This window comes from Zootoca vivipara, chromosome 6 (assembly GCF_963506605.1).
Source record: "Zootoca vivipara chromosome 6, rZooViv1.1, whole genome shotgun sequence".
Taxonomy (NCBI): Eukaryota; Metazoa; Chordata; class Lepidosauria; order Squamata; family Lacertidae; genus Zootoca; species Zootoca vivipara.
In genome coordinates this window covers 10,556,920-10,577,997 of record NC_083281.1, presented here as the reverse complement: position 1 = coordinate 10,577,997, position 21,078 = coordinate 10,556,920, and the positions used below count along the sequence as shown (strand labels likewise).

General features: G+C 50.5%; 1 protein-coding gene across 4 annotated transcripts; it reads left to right on the top strand.

Annotated features, from left to right (window-relative positions):
- Positions 1-1,549: 1,549 nt before the first annotated feature.
- On the top strand, positions 1,550-20,782 carry BTBD2 (BTB domain containing 2). 4 transcript variants are annotated; one of them, XM_060275403.1, is made up of 10 exons: positions 1,550-2,047; positions 4,849-4,968; positions 7,230-7,386; positions 8,211-8,316; positions 10,249-10,446; positions 14,572-14,764; positions 16,084-16,171; positions 17,231-17,377; positions 17,982-18,070; positions 19,193-20,782. In XM_060275403.1, the coding sequence occupies exons 1-10, from the start codon at positions 1,590-1,592 to the stop codon at positions 19,233-19,235; spliced, it is 1,599 nt and encodes a 532-aa protein (XP_060131386.1). In that variant the 5' UTR covers positions 1,550-1,589; the 3' UTR covers positions 19,236-20,782. The 4 variants fall into 4 exon arrangements, with proteins under 4 accessions (XP_060131386.1, XP_060131387.1, XP_060131385.1 ...); XM_060275402.1 differs by lacking the exon at positions 17,982-18,070 and having other exon boundaries at positions 1,551-2,047; positions 16,084-16,159; XM_060275401.1 differs by lacking the exon at positions 17,982-18,070 and having other exon boundaries at positions 1,551-2,047.
- The last annotated feature ends 296 nt before the right edge of the window (positions 20,783-21,078 follow it).

The window sequence follows — 21,078 nt, the reverse complement described above, 5'->3', positions numbered from 1 at the left end:
GTGTGTGTGTGTGTGTGTGTGATGTTATGTTATGTAATTATGCAGGGTGGAGCTCATCTCAACCCCCCCCCCCGACAATATTTTATTCAAGTTGGTACCCCTGCCTACCGGTATCAGAGACTCTTTAGCTGAGATCCCAGCTTTGCAAGGGGTTGGACTAGATGATGCTTGGGTGTCCCTTCCAACTCTAAAGATCAGGAAGAGCTGTTCAACAGTGGATTGTTCCCCCTTGGGAGGTGGTGGACTCTCCTTCCTTTAAGCTAACAGATTGAGGTTGAATCCTGACAAGTGCTGTTTTGGGCGAACAAGGGGTTTACTTCCTGGTCCTTCATGGGGTACCTGTGACCCTAAAGGACCAGGTATGCAGCCTGGGGGTCATTTTGGACTCACAGTTGTCCATGGAGGCCCAGGTCAGTTCTGCATCCAGGGCGGCTGTCTGCCAGCTCCATCTGAAACCCTCCTGGCCTGCTCTGTGTCTCACCAGAGTGGTCCATGCTCTGTTTTTCTCCCACTTAGACTACTGCCATGCGCTCTCTGTGGGGCTACCCTTGAAGGTGGCTCAGAAATGACAACCAATCCAGAATGCAGCAGCTAGACTGGTGACTACGAGAGGCCGGGACCATATACCGTATTGGCCTGAGTATAAGCCTCACTTTTTTCACAAATTCTGACTGTGAAAAGTTAAAGTGTGGCTTATATTCACGAGTCATGAGCAGCGAGGAAAGGAGCGGCTTATATTTAGGTTCCCCCCCTTTTCTCCTCCCCCACTCCTATTTTATAGGTGCGCCTTATATTCGGGGCAATATGGTACCACGGGTCCTAAATGATCTTCATTGGCTCCCAGTACGTTCCATATGTGACCTTTAGAGCCCTAAATAGCCTCGGTCCTCTATGCCCAAAGGAGCAGCTCCAGCTCCAGCTCCAAGGGCCTTCTGGTGGTTCCCTTCCTGCAAGAAGTGAGGTTACAGGGAACCAGGCAGAGGGCCTTCTCGGTGGTGGCACCTGCCCTGCGGAACGCCCTATATGTCAAGGAGATAAATAACTATCTCAGAAGATATCTGAAGACAGCCCTGTATAGGGAAGCTTTTTAATGTTTGACGTTTTACTGTGTTGGAAGCAGCCCAGAATGGCTGAAACAACCTAGCCAGATGGGCGAGGTATAAAGAATAAAGTTGTGATCGTTATCACCATCACCATCCTCCTTCCCTGGCGGTTTGTAAGCAGAGGTCGGATGGCCATCTGTCAGGGATGCTTCAGCTGCATTGCGGGGAGGGTGGGTCAGACTGGATGACCCTGGGAGTTCCCCTCATTCGACGATTCAACTCATTCGACGATTCATGGGTAGGGAGGTGGCCTTTACTCCGTGTGCATTTCGCCGGCGGGGTCAGACTGGATGGCCTTCGGGGGGTAACCCCCTCCCCGCGCGCGCGTGTCTTTGGCGACCCTCCCGGCGTCGCGTCTGAACGTTCCCCGAGGCGCCCGTGAACTTCCCCGCCTCCCTCCTCCTCTTTCCCCGCCTCCCTCCTCCTCCGCCGGCCCCTTCGCCCTTCTTCCCTCCTCCTCCTCAGCCGGCCGCCGCCCCTCGCAAAATGGCGGCCGGCGCCGGGCCCGTGGCGGGCGGAGGCCTCCCGCCGTCTTTTACCTCAGCCGCGGCGTCGCCTCAGCAGCAGCAGCAGCAGCAGCAACAGCACCAACCGCCGCCTCCTCCGCCTCAGGGCGGCCCGCCGGCGGCCTCTTCTCCCCTCACGCACAACCACCGCGGAGGAGGCGTCGGGAACCCTCTGCCGGCCTCGTCGTCGTCGTGTCCGGCGGCCCCGGCGGCTGCTTCCCCTCCTTCGCCGTCTTCTCCTCCTTCCCCTTCCCCTCCTCCTCCTCCTCCTCCGCCGTCTTCTTCGCTGGGCCCCCGCGAGCCGGCCTACAACTGGCAGGCGACGAAGCCGACGGTGCAGGAGCGCTTCGCCTTCCTCTTCAACAACGAGGTGCTCAGCGACGTCCACTTCTTGGTGGGGAAAGGCCGAGCGGGGGCCCAGCGCCTCCCCGCCCACAGGTAAGAAGGGGGCGCGGAAACCCCAGCAATAGCCTTGACCCCCCCCACCCCCCAAGTCGATGGGGGGGGGAATCGCCCTTCAAACGCTGTTAGGGGGAGGGAAGAAAGGGGGCTCTCTACCCCCCCTCCACTTAAAATGTTTGAGGGCCGCCGCCCCCCCCCCCACCTCAAAACAAAAAGGTAACGGGCCATTCGAATGCACGGCGTCTGGGGAGGGTCGGTCCCCCTGGATTTTATTCACGTCGATCATGCAGGCGAGCCCCCCCCCCATAGATTTTATTTACGTCGGAGCCCCCCCCCAATTGGGGGCGGAGGAGCATGGGCGTAGCCAAGTTTCCCCCCCCCCCCCGCAAAATCAATAGAAATCGATAGAAATGCATAGCAGGGGGAGGTGGGTTGTCGGGTGGTTGTTGTTGTTGTTTATGTATTTGGGGGCAACCCTGTCAGATGGGTGGGGCACAAATAAATTACGTATTACAGTATTAGCGTTTTTATATTGTGTTTTTGTGTTGCAACCGCCCTGAGAGCTGCGGGAGTAGGTGGTCCGCAAATTTAATGAATGAATGAATGAATGAATAATATATTTGAGGGGGGGGGTCACCCACCCACCCACACCCAAGTCAATGATAGTGTGAGTGCACTATGTCTTGTGACCAATTATACAGGGCAGGGCTTATCTTCCTCCCCCCCCCCCATTTTTATTCAAGATGGCACCCCTGGTTGGGGGGCAAGAGGGGAGGGACACCCCCCCCCCCGCTGACCTACTTAAAGGGGCGGGAAAGGGGGAATGGCCATGGGGAGTAGTGGCCTGTTACAGAGTCATGGGTCTTTTTCAAGGGGGAGGCCGAGAACAGTTAAATTAGGAGGGCTCTTAAGGGCAAGTTTTTATTGGGGGGGGGGAGATTCAGTGGGGTTTTGAGTATGGCTGTGGGGTGGAGAGAACTGTGCTGTGCACACACACACACCCCTCCCGTAGGCCGTCATGCTTTGGATGTGATGTGATGGACTTGGCTGTTCTTTATACTGGTAGTTGTTGTTTGTTATGAAAATATGGATAAAGTTATGGGACAGAAAGCTAGGGAGAGGGGGCAGTTGTGGGTCAGAGAGAGAGAGGGTGTGGGGGGGGGGGCGGCTGCTGCAGGCTTTTTCTGCTGAGAAGGGCTGTGGGGTGGAAGAGGGCTCCATAGGGACAAATGGCTGTGAAACCCACAAGGGAGCATCTGTGGGGTGGGGTTTGAAGGGGGATGCTGAAGGTCCCGAGTTCAATCCCTGGCATCTCCAGGTAGGGCTGTGAATGGTCCCTGCTTGGAATCCTAGAGAGCCGCTGCAAGCCAGTGTAGGCCCTACATAAGGCTGAGTCTTAGGTTCCCAAGAGTTCGCAAATGCATCCTCGCTGGACTGTGTTGTTGTCTTATGCTATTGGTTTTTTAAAATGAATTATGGATCTCACTAGGATTTATCCGATTGCACTGTGCTGTGGGATTGTATTGAATGGGAAGCAGACTAGAAATGAAATGAGTGAGCCCACACAGTTTGCTTATTTGCAGCTGGCTTTCCTGTTGCACCTGCAGGCAGAGCTGTAAGCTAGCAAGGAGTGAGCCCCAATTCTGGCATGTTAGAGGTTCCGAGTTGTGGCTGGTTACCCACTTATTACCCAAAACTAGGGGGAAACGCCCTAGAAATATGCCACCATAATTCTAAATTACCTAGGTCCACTGATAGCTTTATAGGAGGGGCACCATAGTGTTCACTTCACATACAGAAAGGCCCCAGGAAGGATGCAGCCAGTCTGTGTTCGGCTTGCTTGCTTTTGTTACAGAACTCTTTGCTATTGGCAGATAAATTTGTCGATTTTGAACCACAAGGATGTTCATTCTGAGTGTCTGGTTGTTCCTTGCTTTCTGGCAAGAAAAATGATCCAGTCTTCGGCTGGAATGGATTAATTTCTACAAGTGTTTTACGCCATGCGTTTTCTGAGCAACCTTGTCTGCTAATTGGTTGCTGTGGCAGTTAAAAGCGTATCTGTTTGCAGATAAATAGAGCTTTTGTAGTTCCCAGGAGCGCAATCAAAAAACCCATCTGATCGTGCAAGCTCCTGTGCCCTTTTACACTATGGAACTGATATCTGCTTAGTGTCAGGGCAGAAATTGTGGTCTGAAAGTTTCTGCGTGGTTCTCTCTCCCTCGCCCTCCACGTGTTAAGGACACTAAGCAAGATCATTGCTTTGAAGGTGGAGGGTCCAGAACTTTACAGAAGCAAAGGCTGGTAGTTGCACATGGCAGGTGGATGTTTCTCCGTGGTTTAGATGAAGTAAAAGCCTGTTGGGTTTTACTTAAGTTCTTAATGTAGTCTAAATATTCATAACTTGCACTGTAAAAACAAACATGCAATTTTTTACAATGCCTGAATTTGGAAGTCATGTTTTTATTCATGCTTCGTTCTTTTATGTTGAAAAACACCTTTGGGCAGCCTGTTTGAAGGGCTGAAGAGGGTAGTTTTCAATACATTTGTGTAACATCCAGGTATCATTTTATACCACATGGTTGATAGGGTGCCTGATATGTTGATAGCAACCACAATGTAAAGAAACCTGATCTAAGTCTGTTCCCTTTTTTTAAACATTGTTTTTATTGCTCTGTTGTGTGAGCTGTGCCCCAGAGGTTCTGAGGAGGAAGAGCACACTGTGCAATACGGTTATAGCAAAATCTTAATTTGTGGTTCTTCTTGTGGGGAATGGACAAGGTTCAGAGTACAATCCAGTCAACGCCGGAACCTTCTTGTTTGTTCTTTCCAAATGTCAGGTTTGTGCTGGCTGTGGGCAGCGCGGTCTTTGATGCCATGTTCAATGGCGGGATGGCTACAACGTCCTCCGAGATAGAACTACCCGACGTGGAACCGGCTGCTTTCCTTGCTTTGCTGAAGTAAGCCCCCGCTTCCTCAGAAGGAACACAATTCTCCAAAGAAACACCAGCCAATCGCTCTCCAGGGGCTGGATTCTAACAGCGGAGCGCTTGCTTCCCTTCTGCTTTTTAAAATTTTATTTTTTAAAAGGCATTAGCTTTCATGGTTATATAGAAATTTTGGGGGAGGATTCTCAAGACGCCAAACCTTCAGATTCTGTGCAACACCTTAAACTGGCCTCCTGTCCCACAGCCGGCCTTTGCTTTTCTGTTGAAGTTCTCTTTTCCATCTCCCTCCTTCCTGTAAGTCCTTGAGCAGTCCTTTTCTCTTACGAGGTAGCAGGGCTGTTCTTCTGAGACCTGGGCAGCCTTAAGAGACTGAGAGATTTGTCTTTAAGGTTGTCCCTTTACCACTGGGCCTGCCTTCGCCAACATGGTGCCATTCCAGGCATTGGTGGGGCTGATGGGAGTTGTAGGGATCCCCAAGGGCCTTCCAGTCTGACCCCCTGCAGTGCAGGAATTTCAACTAAAGCATCCAGGACAGATGACCATCCAGCCTCTGCTTAAAAATCTCCCAAGGAAGGAGAGTGGGAATGTGGGAGACCATTTCACTGTGGAGCAGCTCTTAACATCAGAAAGTTTCTCCTGATTTTGAGTCTGAATCTCCTTTCTTGCTTCTTTGGTTTGGAGAAAACAAACTTGCTCCCTCCTTCATGTGACAGCCCTGAGATATTGGAAGATGGCTCTCGTGTCTCCTCTTTTCCCAACTCCCTCAACCATTCCTCATAAGAGAAGCTCCCTGATTCATCCCATGGCATCTGCAGCAAGGGGGTGAGGAAAAGACCCTGAGTCTGAAACCCTGGAGAGCTGCTGCCAGTCAGTGTGTACAGTACTAAGTTAGACAGAACCAGTCTCCTGACTTGGTATGAGGCAGCTTCCTGCTTTACTAGAACCGGGATTTTGGTGTGTGAGACGAGTTTCAATGAACATTTCAGCTCCAATGTTTTTTGGCTGCAATCCACAAGGAGTTTGTTTTATTTCATTTATTGTTTATTTATGCAGTTTGTCGATCCTCCTTTGTCATGTCGACCTGACCCCCTAGGGCAGTTTCCAACAGTTCACTGAGTACAATAAACACCTAAAAATGTAACAGTTGTTAAAAGCAATCCAACTAATAAAACAACTAATAAAACAAGCATAGCCATACAGCATAAAAGCAAATAAGAGTAAGTTACTCCCAGGTACCTGGGGTGGATGGTGGATTTGTGTGTGTGTGTGTGTGTGTGTGTGTGTGTGTGTGTGTGTGTGTAGCTCGTGGAAACCGAGCTTTTAAATAACCCATGGAAAGCCAGACTGAATCAAGTGAATATTCTTTTTAAAAACAAACAAAAATTGAAGATCCAGGTTTGTTTGAGAGGCAGTGTGGTGTAGTGGTTAGAGTGCCAGACTAGGACTGAAGAGAGCCAGCTTCAAATTGCATCCCACCCTCAGTCACAAAGCTTGCCAGGTGCAGTTTGAGCAAGTCACTACCTCTCAGGCTAACATTATCCTCACACTCAACCTTGAGAGTTGAAATGGAGGAGTATTGTGCTCTTAGGAAGCAGCTATTATTATTATTATTATTATTATTATTATTATTATTATTATTATTTTATTATTATTACCCCGCCCCTATGGCTGGGTCTCCCCAACCACTCTAGGCAGCTTCTAGCACATACAAAAACAAGCTATAAATGTTATTTAGCAAGTACAGTGGTACCTCTGGTTAAGAACTTAATTCGTTCTGGAGGTCTGTTCTTCACCTGAAACTGTTCTTAACCTGAAGCACCACTTTAGCTAATGGGGCCTCCTGCTGCCGCCGGGCTGCCAGAGTAACCTGAGGTACTATTTCTGGGTTAGCGGAGTCTGTAACCTGAAGCGTTTGTAACCCGAGGTACCACTGTACGCATCCCAGCATACCTGCTCTGCTCAGCCTAGCATGCTCTCCACTCAAAGATGTCCATCTTTAATTTTTTAAAAAGAGCTTTCTAGTCCTCCTTGTGCCTGAAAATTATAAGAAAGAGGAGGCAGACACCTTCAGGCTTCTGATGGTGTGCTGTGACTGGGCTGCTGCTGAGTCAGGTGCAAAATGGAGACCCCCCCCCACCTCCCATTTATGGGCACGGAGAACCCTTCATACATAACAGCTAACCTATTCCATGCTAGTGCTGTATCTTAAGTCAGAATCCTTGTTTTTAATTGCAGCAGTGCTTTCTTCCTGCCCTCCCTGCTCTCGCTCCCAGGTTCCTCTATTCTGATGAGGTTCAGATAGGGCCAGAGACCGTGATGACGACCCTTTACACCGCTAAGAAATACGCCGTCCCCGCGCTCGAAGCCCACTGTGTGGAGTTCCTCAAGAAGAACCTCAGGGCAGATAACGCCTTCATGCTCTTAACGCAGGTATGCTTGCACAGGAGGTTCTGTGCCAGCGGAGGCTGTCGCGAGTGGTAGTCCCAACTGATCTGGAGGGCGGCAGGTTGGGAAAGGTGCTGTAGGCCGTGCTGGCCGACCTCAGCTGCCCCCCAGTTCTTTGCTGAGACAGTGCCTTTCAAACTCTATGGGGAAAGGTTGCATCATCGAGAACTTCTTAGTTCAGAGACGATAATATCTATTATTATTATTATTATTATTATTATTATTATTATTATTATTATTATTATTTATACCCTGCTCATCCGGCTGGGTTACCCCAGCCACTCTGGGCGGCTTCAAACACATATGAAAACATAGTAAAACGTCACACATTAAAAACTTCCCAATACAGTTGTCTTTTAAAAGTTGTGTAGTTCTTTATCTCCTTGACATCTGATGGGAGGGGCCGTTCCACAGGGTGGGTGCCACCACTGAGAAGACCCTCTGCCTGGGTTTCCTGTAACTTCACTTCTCGCAGTGAGAGAACCCCCAGAAGACCCTCAGAGGAGGACCTCAGTGTCTGGGCTGAGTGATGGGGGTGGAAACTCTCCTTCAGGTATACTGGGCCGAGGCTGTTTTGGGCTTTAAAGGTCAGCACCAACACTTTTAATTGTGCTTGGAAACGGACTAGGAGGCATTGAAGATCCTTTAGGACCAGAGTTATATGGTCCCGGTGGCCGCTCCCAGTCTCCAGTCTAGCTGCCGCATTCTGGCTGCTGCCCTCCATAGAGTTACCTTCTCCCTCCCCCTCCCCAATTTTAATTAACCTTGTATATTTTTATTTCACTTGCTGGCTGATGGCTGTCTTTCAGGCCAGACTCTTTGATGAGCCCCAGCTGGCAAGCCTTTGCCTGGAAAACATAGATAAGAACACATCTGACGCCATCAACGCAGAAGGCTTCACAGATATTGACCTTGGTGAGTTGTCCATGTTGCAGGCTCAGTGGGGATCGTAGCATCGGTCGGTCGCTTGGATAATTCTCTGTACTGCTTGGGTTCTGGCTTCCTAAAGGGCTGGAATTGAGCCTGTGTGAATAAAGGAAAAGGCAGAGGACACTGTCCTATTCACAGAATCCTCCCTGAGCATTTTCAAATTCATGATGTGCATATATACCACACCAACCTCCAAGTTGCTAGTCCCCATGGCTGCAAAGTATGCTGCCAAACAGTTCATGCAACAGCCAGCAGGGAGAAGTAGCAGAATAAGACTTCCAGCAAAGGGGAGGGAGTTCCTGCTGTGCCCCTGGGCAGATGTGCATAATTGCAAATCTGATTCCTGCAGATTGGCACAGGAGTTCATGGTTGTTGTGTTGTGTGCTGGTGTGTGTGCATTTGTTGTTTTGGATACAAGCCTTTGGGGGTCCCAAGTTGATCCCAGAAACAACCGATTGAGGCTGTGCCAATTTGTGTCTGCGCTGAAGCCCCTTTGGGCTGCCGGTGGGGAAACTCAGCAGGATTGAATGCTCCACCATACAATATCTTGTTTTAAGAAATTCCTGCACATAGAAAGCTTGTGCGTCAAGGGTTTTGGCCTTGCCCTATCCCTACATCCTACTTTTCTATGTGCATTGTGTGTCTTGTTTGTTTATTTTAAATGTATGCAGGAGCATTTAAGCATGCAAGTTTGAAGCAAAATGACACGTAAGCCAGGAGACAAGCCTCATTGGTCAGTATTTTGTGTCCCAGCTAAGTCAGTCCCTGCGTCAGGCTTCAGGGAGGACATTCTGTCCTTCCGTCTTCCACCACCCGAATGCCACAATGCCCATTGTCTGGCGCACACAGGACGCTTGCCAACAGAGGTCTCGTTTGTGCTGCTACATTCCTCCCAAGCCTTGCTGGATGAAAAGGGCGAGTGGGAACAGGGCAGGGCAGCCAACAGTAGCAGTGGTGGCTGGCTTGCCCCATGTGCGGCCTTCCTCCTTCCGTCACGGCGTACCTCTGCATACGTGCAGAGACTGATCAGTGCAGATTTGAGCCCTGGTTCTTCTTCTGTGGCAGCGATCGTCAGGCTGCTTTGGGGGAAAAGTTCTGGTCTTCTTGGCGAGGAGATCAGATTGAGAGAGTGAAGCTGCCTGCTAAAACAGCCAGCCTTTGCTGTGTCAGGAGTGTTGCTGTTGCAACTCTGTGAGCTTCCTGTCCCACTGACCTGGTGATACTTCAGCTTCACCCAGCAAGGCACTTTATGTGTTAGTTTGGGTGTCCCTGGGCGTTGCTGAACTACAACTCCCATCGTCCATAGCCAGCTCAGGGATGGCAGGATTTTTAGCCCTAGTGGGTTTGGGGGGACTCGTCTGGAGAGTACGCGCTCAGGTCTGAGCACTGAGGTTGGCAGGACCTGGCCTTTGCCCTCACATGAGAGCTGCATTTGCCCCAGAATTCTCTGCGATTCAGAGCAGTTGGTTCAGTTTGCAAAACTTTTCTCAAAGCTGTCTTTCAAAAACCAGTGAACCTCCCAGGTTCCTTCCTTTTCTGGATGAAAGAACAAATGGCAATAAAAACAGCTCCACGCTATCTCTGTTTGCCCTAATGTGTGGATAGGGGAGCCTGTGACCCTTCAGGGGGCAGGGGGCACCAGCTCCCAGAAGCCCCAGCATCGTCAGTGGTTGGGATGATGGGAGTTGGAGTCCCGTCAGCATCTTAGATCCTGCAAGAAAGAAGTCGCATTTCCTGCTGTGCGCAAGAAATGGAAGCATGCCTCTTCTCAGATCAGGGATGGGGAACGACCGTGAGCAGGCAGCCGGTGTGGCTGATGGAAAGAGCTGCTCAGCAACATTGTGGAGGGCTGTGGCTGCCCTCAAGCCTTATTTGGCCGGGGCCTGCAGCTGACGCCCCACTCTCCTTGCCCGACAGATACCCTGGTGGCTGTCCTGGAGAGGGACACCCTTGGCATCCGCGAGGTGCGCCTCTTCAACGCGGTGGTCCGGTGGTCAGAGGCCGAGTGCCAGCGGCAGCAGCTGCAGGTGGTCCCAGAAAACAAGCGGAAAACCCTAGGCAAAGCCCTCTCCCTCATCCGCTTCCCCTTGATGACCATTGAGGAGTTCGCAGCGGGTAAGCGGGGAGCCCTCCTTTTAAACCCAAGGGGTCTGGCGACTTAACGGTTGAATGTCACAGGATCCTGTGCGGCTGCCTTATCCCAGGTCCGGGGTGTCAGCCCTGGAGCCCTTTCAAGCCCTGCCCAGAGATGCTCGGGATTGAACCCCAGACTTTCTGTTACTGAAATGCAGAGTCCCCTTTTGGGCTACTCGAAGGGAGTACCGTAGCTGAATGAAGTCGCAAGCAGGATTCAAAATTTAAGCAGCGTAAGGGAAAGATTGCAAGAGAGGAAATAAGTATGGGATGTAAATATGTCACATAATGCAGCAGAAGAAAAGGGTGGGAACAAAAACATCATGGAGTTAAGCGTTAAGGAAAATAAGTATTAAAGTTGAAGTTTTTTTAAAAAAATAATCTGAAATTTAATAAAAAATTAATATAGAAAAGAGCCTGGGACCTTCTGGGAAGCAGGTGCTCTACTGCCAAACTCTAGGGTCCTCCCCTTAAATGTAAATTAAGGTTCTAGTCCTCATGGTCACCCATAAAAGGCCAACTTAAACAGGAACAGAGGTAGCTGCCTTACGCCGAATCAGACCTTTGGCCCATCTAGCTCAATATTGTCCACACTGACTGGCAGTGGCTCTCTAGGGATTTGGGAAGGAAGTCCTTCTCAGACCTACCTGGAGGTGCCTTCGGGGATTGAACCGGGGACCTTCTGCACGCAAACAGGGTGCTTGCTCCCTTTCACAGAGCAACAGCTAGTCCTGAATTGCCCTGTGGATTATTTCACTGGAAGCCGTTTCGGCCCGCTCCCTTTCTCCCCAAGGCTGCTTGAGGATAAATAAAAGCCATTAAAATAAATGTGCAGAGTTACATGTGCTGCCAGCTCGCGCAGCCCCACAATTGCCTCCTGGAAACAAAGAGGCACTTTTGCTGCTTGCTGTGGATGGCAGATATCAGGGGGGAAGCCAGGCAGTGATGCGGAGCAGAAAATATTCCTCTGCTTGCTGCCGCCGTTTTTTTCCCATGGGAAAATTCAGTTTCTAAAAAACGGATTAGTAACACAATGGAAACTACAGTAGTCAAACTGGTTAGTTTCCATGTTATAATGAACGGCATCTTTTAAAGATCTCTTGCAGGCTTCTCATGAACACCTGGTTGGCCCAGCGTGAGGGCAGGATGCTAAATCAGGTCCCAGCTGATTTTGAGGCAGCATTGGGAAATTTTCCAATTTATTCCCCCCCCTCCTGAAAACCCACATCAGTGGGGCTCTGGAGGGCAACTGCTGTGACAGAAGGGCTGGGGATACTTGCAAGAACCAGGGGGTTCAGCGGATAGGGTGTAGCACCCCCTTCTCTCTCTCTCTCTCTCTCTCTCTCTCTCTCTCTCTCTCTCTCTCTCCCCTTCCCCCCTCCCAATATCTCTGGTGTTGATACAAGTTCATTGACTGGTTCATCAGCAAAAGCGACGGGGTTTGTGACTGGAACATGTAGGAATGTGTAGGACATTTGGTTGGAGCCTGTTTGATAACTCCCAACGCTGCAGGTTTGATCCCCATACAGGACAGCTGCCTGTCCCTGCCTTACAGGGGGTTGGACTAGATGGTCCTCAGGGTCCCTTCCAGCTCTGTGATTCTATTGTTCTATTTATATCCCACATTTTCTCCCAAGAAGCTCAAGGTGATGCCCATGCTTCCTCCTCCTCATTTAATCCCCACAGGGGATTAACTGCAAGGGAGGTTAGGCTGAGAAGCAGTTACTGGCCGCAAGGTCGCTCTGTGAGCTTGATGGCCAAGCGGGAATTCGAACACTGATCTCCCAGATCTTATACAACACTCCAGCTACTAGACCACAGTGGCTGCTGCGAGGAAACTATTAGCAAACCACAGTTCCCAGTATTACTTGGGGGAAATTGTGATGGTTAAAAGTGGTATAAGAGTGCTGTGAATGTATATTGTGGATGCAGCTCCCGCTGGCTTGGCTCTGACCAGGTATTTTTCCAGCACGCGATGAGATGTTCCTCGCTCGGCAGCCATCCTCCAGCCAAACATTCACACACACTACTTGGGGTGGAGAATCCGGCCTCTGCAGTCATGATCTTTCTGAACAGACTAGCAGCTGTGCTGCTGCCATACCTTTCCCTCCAAAGCAAATATTTGCTGAAGGGTTTTTGCTGCCAGGAACTGTTGGCAGCACACAAAAGCTGTGAAGCAACTGCCCCCTCCCCCTGGATTTTGGATAAAGTGTGAGTGTGTGTGATATGGGCAGGAGGACACTGTCCATCATAGAATCACAGAATGGTAGAGCTGGAAGGGAGCCCCCCCCCAAGGGTCATCCAGCCCAGCCCCCTGCAATGCAGGAGTCTCAGCTAAAGCATCTGGGACAGAGGGCCATTCCACCTCTGCGTTAGAAAGGGAGATCGTTGAGGGGAAGGGCCATTGCTCCGTGGCAAAGCATCTCCAGGTAGGATGGGAATGCCCTCTGTTTGAAACAAAGTTGGAAGGACATCTGATTCAGGGATGGATAAGGCCAAGGGCCTCACAACCTTCTGAGGCACAGGACAGTGGTGGGCGGGGCCAGAGCCTAGTGCCTGTGCATACTACTACTACTATTACTAATAATAATAAGTTGAAGTTTATATGCCACCCATCTGACTGGGTTACCCCAGCCATTCTGGGTAGTTTCCAGCAAATTATAACACAGTGAAACATCACACATTTAAAACTTTTCCAATATAGAGCTGCCTTCAGATGTCTTCTAAAAGTCAGATACTGTAGTAGTTTATTTCTTTGACATCTGCTGAGAGGGCATTCCACAGAAGGTGCCACCACTGAGAAGGCCCTCTGCTTGGTTCCCTGTAATCTCACTTCTCACAGTGAGGGAACTGCCAGAAGACATTCAAGGCGGACTTCAGTGTCTGGGCTGGACGATGGGGGTGGAGATGCTCCTTCAGTGATACAGGGCCGTTTAGGGCTTTAAAGCTCAACACCCAACACTTTCAGTTTCATTAGATGAACCCGATTTCTAGCATTGCGGGGAAAAGAGAGGGTCATTTCTCCTGTCCTTATTTTCTTTATGTTGTGTGTCAGCTTTGTAAGCTCTTTCCTAGAAACATGGTAGCAGTGAATTGTAGTTTTGGAGTGGAGAGATACTATTAGTAGTAGTAGTATATCGCCGTATGCCTGCAGGTCTCAGGGCAGTTAGGACTAAACTTGGCTTTAGCTCCCCATAGCAATCTGCTCCATGACGCCCAGGCGTGTTCTCCCTCTTTCTCTCTCGGGTAAGAGCATCCTAAAGAGTCCTGCAGCTGGATCAGGGCAACAAGGGGCCCACCTAGTCCAGCCTCCTGTTCCCACATTGGCCAACCAGGTGCCTCAAAGGGAGCCCTCAAGCAGGACCCTGGTGCAAGAGCAACTCTCCTCTCTTGTGATTCTCAAACCCTGGTATTCGGAGGCATTTACTTCCTCCGACAGTTGGGAAGAGAGTATAGATGTAGGAGCTCATAGCCATGAATCACCTTCTCCTCAGTGAATATGTCTAATCCTCATTTGAAGTCACCCAGGTTGGTGACCATCCCAGCGCCTGGCAGGAGCAAATCCCATAGTTTTAACTGCACAGGTAGCACAATTAAACTACGAAATTCCCTTGGCCAGATGTGACTTGGTTGTGACAATTCAATATTTTTACCGGTTGTTTTTTTTAATGTAGTGATTTATGTCTTGCGACTTGCTGTCATCGTAATCGATTATAGTCTAGTAATGATTTGTTGTAATCATTGAAGGTGATTATTTGGTGATAGTTTGAGAGTTATTTTTGCTGTGTGATATTATATTCCAAATGGATTATTGAGCATTACATTATTCAATAGAAGCTGTTTATTTTTCATTACGACTTGCTTGCATCGGACGGGGTTGCTATAAGCCGCGTGAGCTTCGTTGTACGTTTTGTTGGTTCTTCAGCTTGTAAACGGCCTCGTGCAATATGGAAAGGCAGCCTACAAATTAAAAGCGAAATGAAATTAAAAGACCAAGGATAGGTGGCCAGGGAGGGACCAAGTAAAAAAATCAGTAAACATGGAATTGAAGCTCCCGCTGTCCTTGTTGAAGAGCCGTGGCTGACGTTTCCTGCTGCCTTTCCCCAGGGCCAGCTCAGTCGGGCATCCTGACCGACCGCGAAGTGGTCAGCCTGTTCCTGCACTTCACGGTCAACCCCAAGCCGCGGGTGGAGTTCATTGACCGCCCCCGCTGCTGCCTGCGTGGGAAGGAGTGCAGCATCAACCGCTTCCAGCAGGTGGAGAGCCGCTGGGGGTACAGTGGGACCAGCGACCGGATCAGGTGGGACCTTGGGCCCTGATGCCACTCACCTGCTCCCTGGCAGAGAGCCTTCTCCCGTGGCTTGTCCAGCTGGGTTAGGAGGGAGGCTTCTGCAACACTCGGAGCAGGCACTGGGGGGGTTCCCCAGATCCTGGCGCCTTCCAGGCATTGCCAGACTACGACTCCCAGCAGTCAAGGGTGATGGGTGGCAGGAGTCCAGCGCCTTGAGCGTCAAGAGGTTCTCCATCCCGGATTTAAAAGGCAGCATTTCCCTATTGCAGGCAAGAGATGAAAGAGCGCCTCTCCTGAGAACAAGGGAATGCATCTTCTTAGACCAGGGGAGGGGAAACCTGTCAAGCCTCAAGGCAGTGCTCGAAATTCGTGAGGTTCCCGGCACACTTTGCACCTGGATACCGGCCATTTGTGACCAAGTGAAGATGCCTGGGTGCTAGGATGGCTCCTGACATCTCCACCATCCAGGGATCCTTGGATCTGGACCAGGCATCCCCAAACTTTGGCCCTCCAGATGTTTTGGACTACAATTCCCATCATCCCTGACCACTGGTCCTGTTAGCTAGGGATCATGAGAATTGTAGGCCAAAACATCTGGAGGGGCCGCAGTTTGGGAATGCCTGATCTGGACTGTTTTCACGCACTAATACCCCATCCTGTAGAATTCTATCAGTTATATTTTATATTTTATCCGCCCAATCGGAATGAATTTCAGCAACCAAAATGCTTTTTTCTGCGCATCCTGAGCAGGAGCAGGGAACGACGTTATAGCAATTTGTTGTTGCTTGTCTTTGCTTCCCGGCCCCCGGCCCTGCTCACAGTTGTGAATAATATCCCTAAGTTATGAATGGTCTGTGTCACCATTAAGAAAAAGAGGTCGGAATAGGCCAGTATATATGTGGACTGTCCCTGGGTCAAGGGACTTTTCTTCTTTCAGTTCTCAAAAGTTTTTAAGCTAGCTCAAGGCATCTGAACTAGCCAGATGTTTAACTGAGAATCCACAGTCAGTCCCTCATTTAAAAAATAAGACGTTAGAGCTGTCTTGCTCTCAAATGGCAACTAGACATTCCATTTTGGCGACTGTAACTTTGGTTTAAAGAGCCATTTGGCACCTAGCTTATTGAGTTTCTAACACTGCCTCCATGAGTTGCTGGATTCCTCCTTGTGTTGTCCCCCCGGCCACCTTGGCCGCTGTGTCAGGGATGCTGAGAGCAGGAGCCCGGCATCATCTGCGATACCCCCAAGCCCCCCCAGAGCAACCTTTCCTTCCCTGCATCCAGCAGGATTCTTCTATGCTTGATGCTAACTTTCCCTCTCCAACCCTCCAGGTTCTCTGTCAACAAAAGGATATTTATCGTCGGATTCGGGTTGTACGGATCCATCCACGGCCCAACAGATTATCAAGTAAATATACAGGTAGAGAACTCTCTAGGTTTTGACTTGGGGGGGGGCAGGGACGAAGATCCACAAGAGGGGCCAGGCAGGTGAACAGATAAAAGGGGGATCTGAGAGAGAGAGAGAGGAAGGGAGAGGGGCATAACTGACTCCCATCTACTTTTCCGTCCGCCCACCAAATGATGGTTGTTGAGGAGGTGTGGCACCCAGGGACAGGAGGCAGCGGAGGGAAGTTTTTCTGCCAATACTTTTTAGATGCTTGTTTTTGAAGAAAAGTGGGGCGCCCAGTGTCTTGAGCGTACCTTGGAAGATTCCTGTGTTAACCCCCGCCCCGTTTCAGCTGAAAATGGACTTTGGCCCTGTGAGGGAAGGGGGAAAGCCTCCTCTCCAAGCCTGAGACTGTGGAGCAGTAGTCGGGGGGGGGGTGGACCACAGAGAGCTCAGCAGACCCCACAGCACGGCTGCGGCCCGAAGGCAGCTGCACCTGGAGCCTCCATAGCAAAGGGGAAACCCCGGATAATCCAGGGTGGGTTGACTTTTATTTTTTAAAGTATTTCACGTTGTTAAAAACAACTGTGTGTGTATGTGAACGCATACTGCAGAGCAGACAGCATTGGCGAGATCTGTTTCCAAAACATGGGTCTCCAGCTGCTTTTGGACTAAAACTCCCATCCTCCCTAGCTAGCAGGATCCGTGGTCAGGGATGATGGGAATCGTAGTCCCAAAACAGCTAGAGGGCCAAGTTTGGGCAAGGTGGACTCGGAATTCTGGTTCTTTAGGCCAGGGAGAGGAGTTTACATCTTCATTTGTAGAGATGTCATGAGTTTAAAAGGTTTCCCCTTTCTTTCTTTCTTTCTTTCTTTCTTTCTTTCTTTCTTTCTTTCTTTCTTTCTTTCTTTCTTTCTTTCTCTCTCTCTCTCTTTCTCTCTTCTCTCTCTTTCTCTCTTTCTCTCTTTCTCTCTTTCTCTCTTTCTCTCTTTCTCTCCCTCTCTCCCTCTCACCCTTTCTCTCTTTTTCTCTCTCTCTCTCTTTCTTTCTCTCTCTTTCTCTCTCTTTCTCTCTCTCTCTGCCCGCCCCCAGATTATTCACACCGACAGCAACACAATCCTGGGCCAGAATGACACCGGGTTCAGCTGCGATGGGTCTTCCAACACTTTCCGGGTCATGTTTAAAGAGCCCGTTGAGATCTTGCCCACTGTCAGCTACACAGCCTGTGCCACGTTGAAGGTAACTCTGCACGGGGGCTGATGGGGGGGGGAGCTTTTTCTGCCCTTCGGGAGAGTGTGCAAACATTCCAGGTTCTTTTATATTTGGTTTTGAAGACGTGCTTTGTCCTGGCTTGGGAAGGTGAGGAGGAGGGGGACCGCCACAGCCTACCAAGGCTGGTCTTGTGGTTGCTAGCTGCCTGTTCCTTTTATTATTTTATTTTAAAAGTTTATTATTCCATTTATATCCACATATTTTGCAAGTCATACCTCGGGTTATGGCCGCTTCAGGTTGCGTGTTTTCGGGTTGTGCACCGCGCCGAACCTGGAAGTCCCGAAATGGGTTACTTCCGGGTTTCGGCACTCGTGCATGCGCAAAAGCTCTAAATCTCACTTTGTGCATGTGCAGAAGCACCAAATCACGACCCGCGCTTGCGCAGATGCCGCGCTGTGGGTTGCGAACATGCCTCCCGCACATATCATGCGCCTAACCCGAGCATCCACTGTACATGCTTCTTGCTCCTCTCCATTTTATCCTCACAACAAACCTGCCTGGTAGGTTTGGCTGAGAGATGGTGACTAGCCCCAAATCACCCATTTCTGTGGTTTTGTTCTTGTTTTCGTAGTCTTGGGCGAGTAGAATAGCAAGTGGGCTCCTAACGGTGTTAGAAACTCGAATATATAAGCCAATCGCCAAAAGGTACCTTAAACAGAGGTATGTCTATGTGCCTTCCCCCCCCCCCCATGGTGTTTGTATAGCGGTAATAGTTGTTTTCATTTCATTTCTATACCGCTTTATATTGTAAAGTAAAAATCCCAAAGCGGTTGACAACACATTAAAACATCAAATAAAACATTCCAGAATAAAACAAATTCAAATTTCAAGGAAAATATTTCAGATCCTTCTCTCAGGGACATTTGGCTTTCCCCCTATTTATTTATTAACCTACTTAATGTATAGAGCTTCCCCCCCAGCAGAAGGGCTCTAGGAAGACAGGCTGGTGTAGCAGTTAGAGCAGGCATCCCCAAACTGCGGCCCTCCAGATGTTTTGGCCTACAACTCCCATGATCCCTAGCTAACAGGACCAGTGGTCAGGGATGATGGGAATTGTAGTCCAAAACATCTGGAGGGCCAAAGTTTGGGGATGCCCGAGTTAGTGTCAGACCTGGGAGATCAGGGTTCAAATCCCCACTCAGTCATGAAGCTCACTGGGTGACCCTGGAGTCAGCCCCAGCCTCTTAGCCCACCTCACAGGGTCGTTGTAGGGATTAACTGAGGAGGGGGGGGGGGTTGAAGCATGCAATCCTTGGAGAAAAAGGGGGGAGATCATTGCAATCAATAAACTCTTCTGCTGACAAGCTTAAGGAAGTTGGAGGGGGCAGCCAAGTGGAGATGTCAGTAGCTCACATCTCCATAGGGTCGCAATTGTGCCTGGCGCCTGGGTAATTTCTAACAGTGGTTCCTAAATGCCCCCCCCCCCTCCAACATGGACCACCCTTTACGGCTAGTGAACTGTTCAGCCCCAATATCAGACGCAGGTCTCTCGTGTGTGGAGTCGCCAGCCTTGTTATTGCTCAGGTCCAAATCGCAGCTGTGGAGCTCACTAACCTCCGCTTAGGCAGCTTTGAAAAGAGGATCGGACATATTTGTGGCAAAGAAATCTATTGATGGCCTTGGAAAATGCCTCCGAAAACCCCAGGAGGGGATTGTTGCTGTGTGAGGGTTTACCCCTGGGGCCTTTGGTCGGCCACTGAGAGCAGGATGCTGGCCTAGGTGGGCGTCCTTGGGGGCCTGACTCCAGGTCTGTTTACATGCTCTCTCCCTTCTCTCGCCCAGGGCCCCGATTCCCACTACGGCACCAAAGGGCTCCGCAAAGTGATCCACGAGTCGCCGACGACGGGCGCCAAGACCTGCTTCACCTTCTGCTATGCCGCCGGCAACAACAATGGCACGTCCGTGGAGGACGGACAGATTCCAGAGATCATCTTCTACACATAGGGGCCATCGCGGGGGGATAGCTTGCTGCCGGGCGGACAGGCACGTGCCGCCTCCCCTCCTCCCGCCTCATCTCTCCCCCTCCATGCACACCCCTTGCGTGTCCTTCCCAGCTGAAACCGCAGGCCGTCCTCTGCCATGCTGGCAGGAGGGCTGCTAGCCAAGGCTGGGGGCCCAGTGGGGCCGACACCAGGAGCCCACGGATGGGACGCGTTTGCTGGCCTGGGTCGGGCCGGGACGGTGGCTAGCAGTTCCTTCTGCTCATGCCGGCAGCTCGGCTCTACCATTGCATCGTGAACGTAGCCGCTTCTACATCCAGCTGTTGCAGTGGGGAGAGGTGGGGGCAAACTCGCTCTTGCGGTTGGACAGTCCCTGCCAAAGGAAGCCCCCCTCTATGCCAGGATCAGGCTGGACAGGGCGATGCGGCAGGGCAAGGAGGAAATGTGTTTCTGATGGCTGTCGCCTGGCAAGGCTTGACCCAGGACGCACTTTCTACAGGACCCTGGCCAGCCCTTGCCGGACAACTATCTTATCGTGTCAAGGGACAGATTTAATTATGATTATTGGATCGTTTTGGGAGGGACTCGTCCCTGACCGCAAGGCGGTGAGGGTGATTCGCAGCCACAAAAAACTTGCCTTGTTTGAAGAGGAACGGGAGTGGCTGAAGTCCTTGGACTCTGATCATCAATATGTTGCTTGCTGCTGCTGCTGCTAATAATAATAATATAGTGCAACTCAACAATGCATTTTACTCTTCTACGATCTTCTTTTGAGTCTGGTTCCCATTCACAAGCTGGTGCTGTGACTGCCGATTTGCTCGTTTGGGGGTTGGTTTTCAAGCTGGGAGCCGTCTCGCTAGGACTTCGATGAGCTGCGTTTCCTGAAAACCCAGCAGCCAAACAGGGGTATAAGAATCCCCACCCCTAGAAAATCCTGGGGATCTTGATGACCTGACAGAAATGCATCAAACCTAGAAGGCTTTTGTGCTATAGGTAGGATCCCCACCAGCACTGATGGGACAGTTCGTTTGCCCATTCACCGCCCCCCCCCCCAACTGTGAAATCTCCTGCCTGTGGAAACCAGTAAGCAATTTGCCTTGGGTACAGAGTTGTCATCACATGGTCGCCTGAACCCTAGCTGTGCTTGAAACCTGGCGCCGCTGGGCTTTTTTTTTTAAATGCAAAAAGTTTCTTTGTGGTAGAGCACCCAGTGCAAGTCCCTATGTTTGCCACCTGCACTTGTGAGCCTCAATATGGCCAGTATGGATAATGGAGCCGTTCCTCAGCTACCAGCTTCTCATCGGGTGCAAAAGCCTTTGTGTGTCTCCGGCTTCTCCCAAAGAGAGCGCTTGTGCATGTTGCTACAGAAGTGGCCCATCAATTTTGGAGGGGCTTTCAACTGCCTCTCCTCTTCATTTGCTCTCCACGTGCCCCCCCTGAGTTGTGTACATAGCCCCCCCCCCTGGTCTGTATATAGAGATCACTGAATAGGCTCCAAACCTTTTGGGTGGCTGGGTAGCTTAAATTTAACTGCTGTTGCAGGCCACCCTCCACCCCACCCCGTTGGACTCTCATTAGTGTGCCCTTGGTTATAGGATGTGCTTGGGATGGTGTTCGTTAACAAGGCTCAAAGGCAGAATCCTGCCCAGTTGGTGGTTCTTGGGCCCTGGTGCGAATCCTGCCGTTCACAAACTCGCTTGCCCGCCATGCCTAGCCCCCAACCTCTTG

Excerpts from the sequence above, each read along its gene's own strand:
- BTBD2 (XM_060275401.1), top strand. The coding sequence starts at position 1,590 with ATGGCGGCCGGCGCCGGGCCCGTGGCGGGCGGAGGCCTCCCGCCGTCT. Across the intron at positions 4,969-7,229 it reads GCTTTCCTTGCTTTGCTGAA|GTTCCTCTATTCTGATGAGG; the intron begins GTAAGCCCCCGC and ends TCTCGCTCCCAG. Across the intron at positions 14,765-16,083 it reads GGGACCAGCGACCGGATCAG|GTTCTCTGTCAACAAAAGGA; the intron begins GTGGGACCTTGG and ends CCAACCCTCCAG.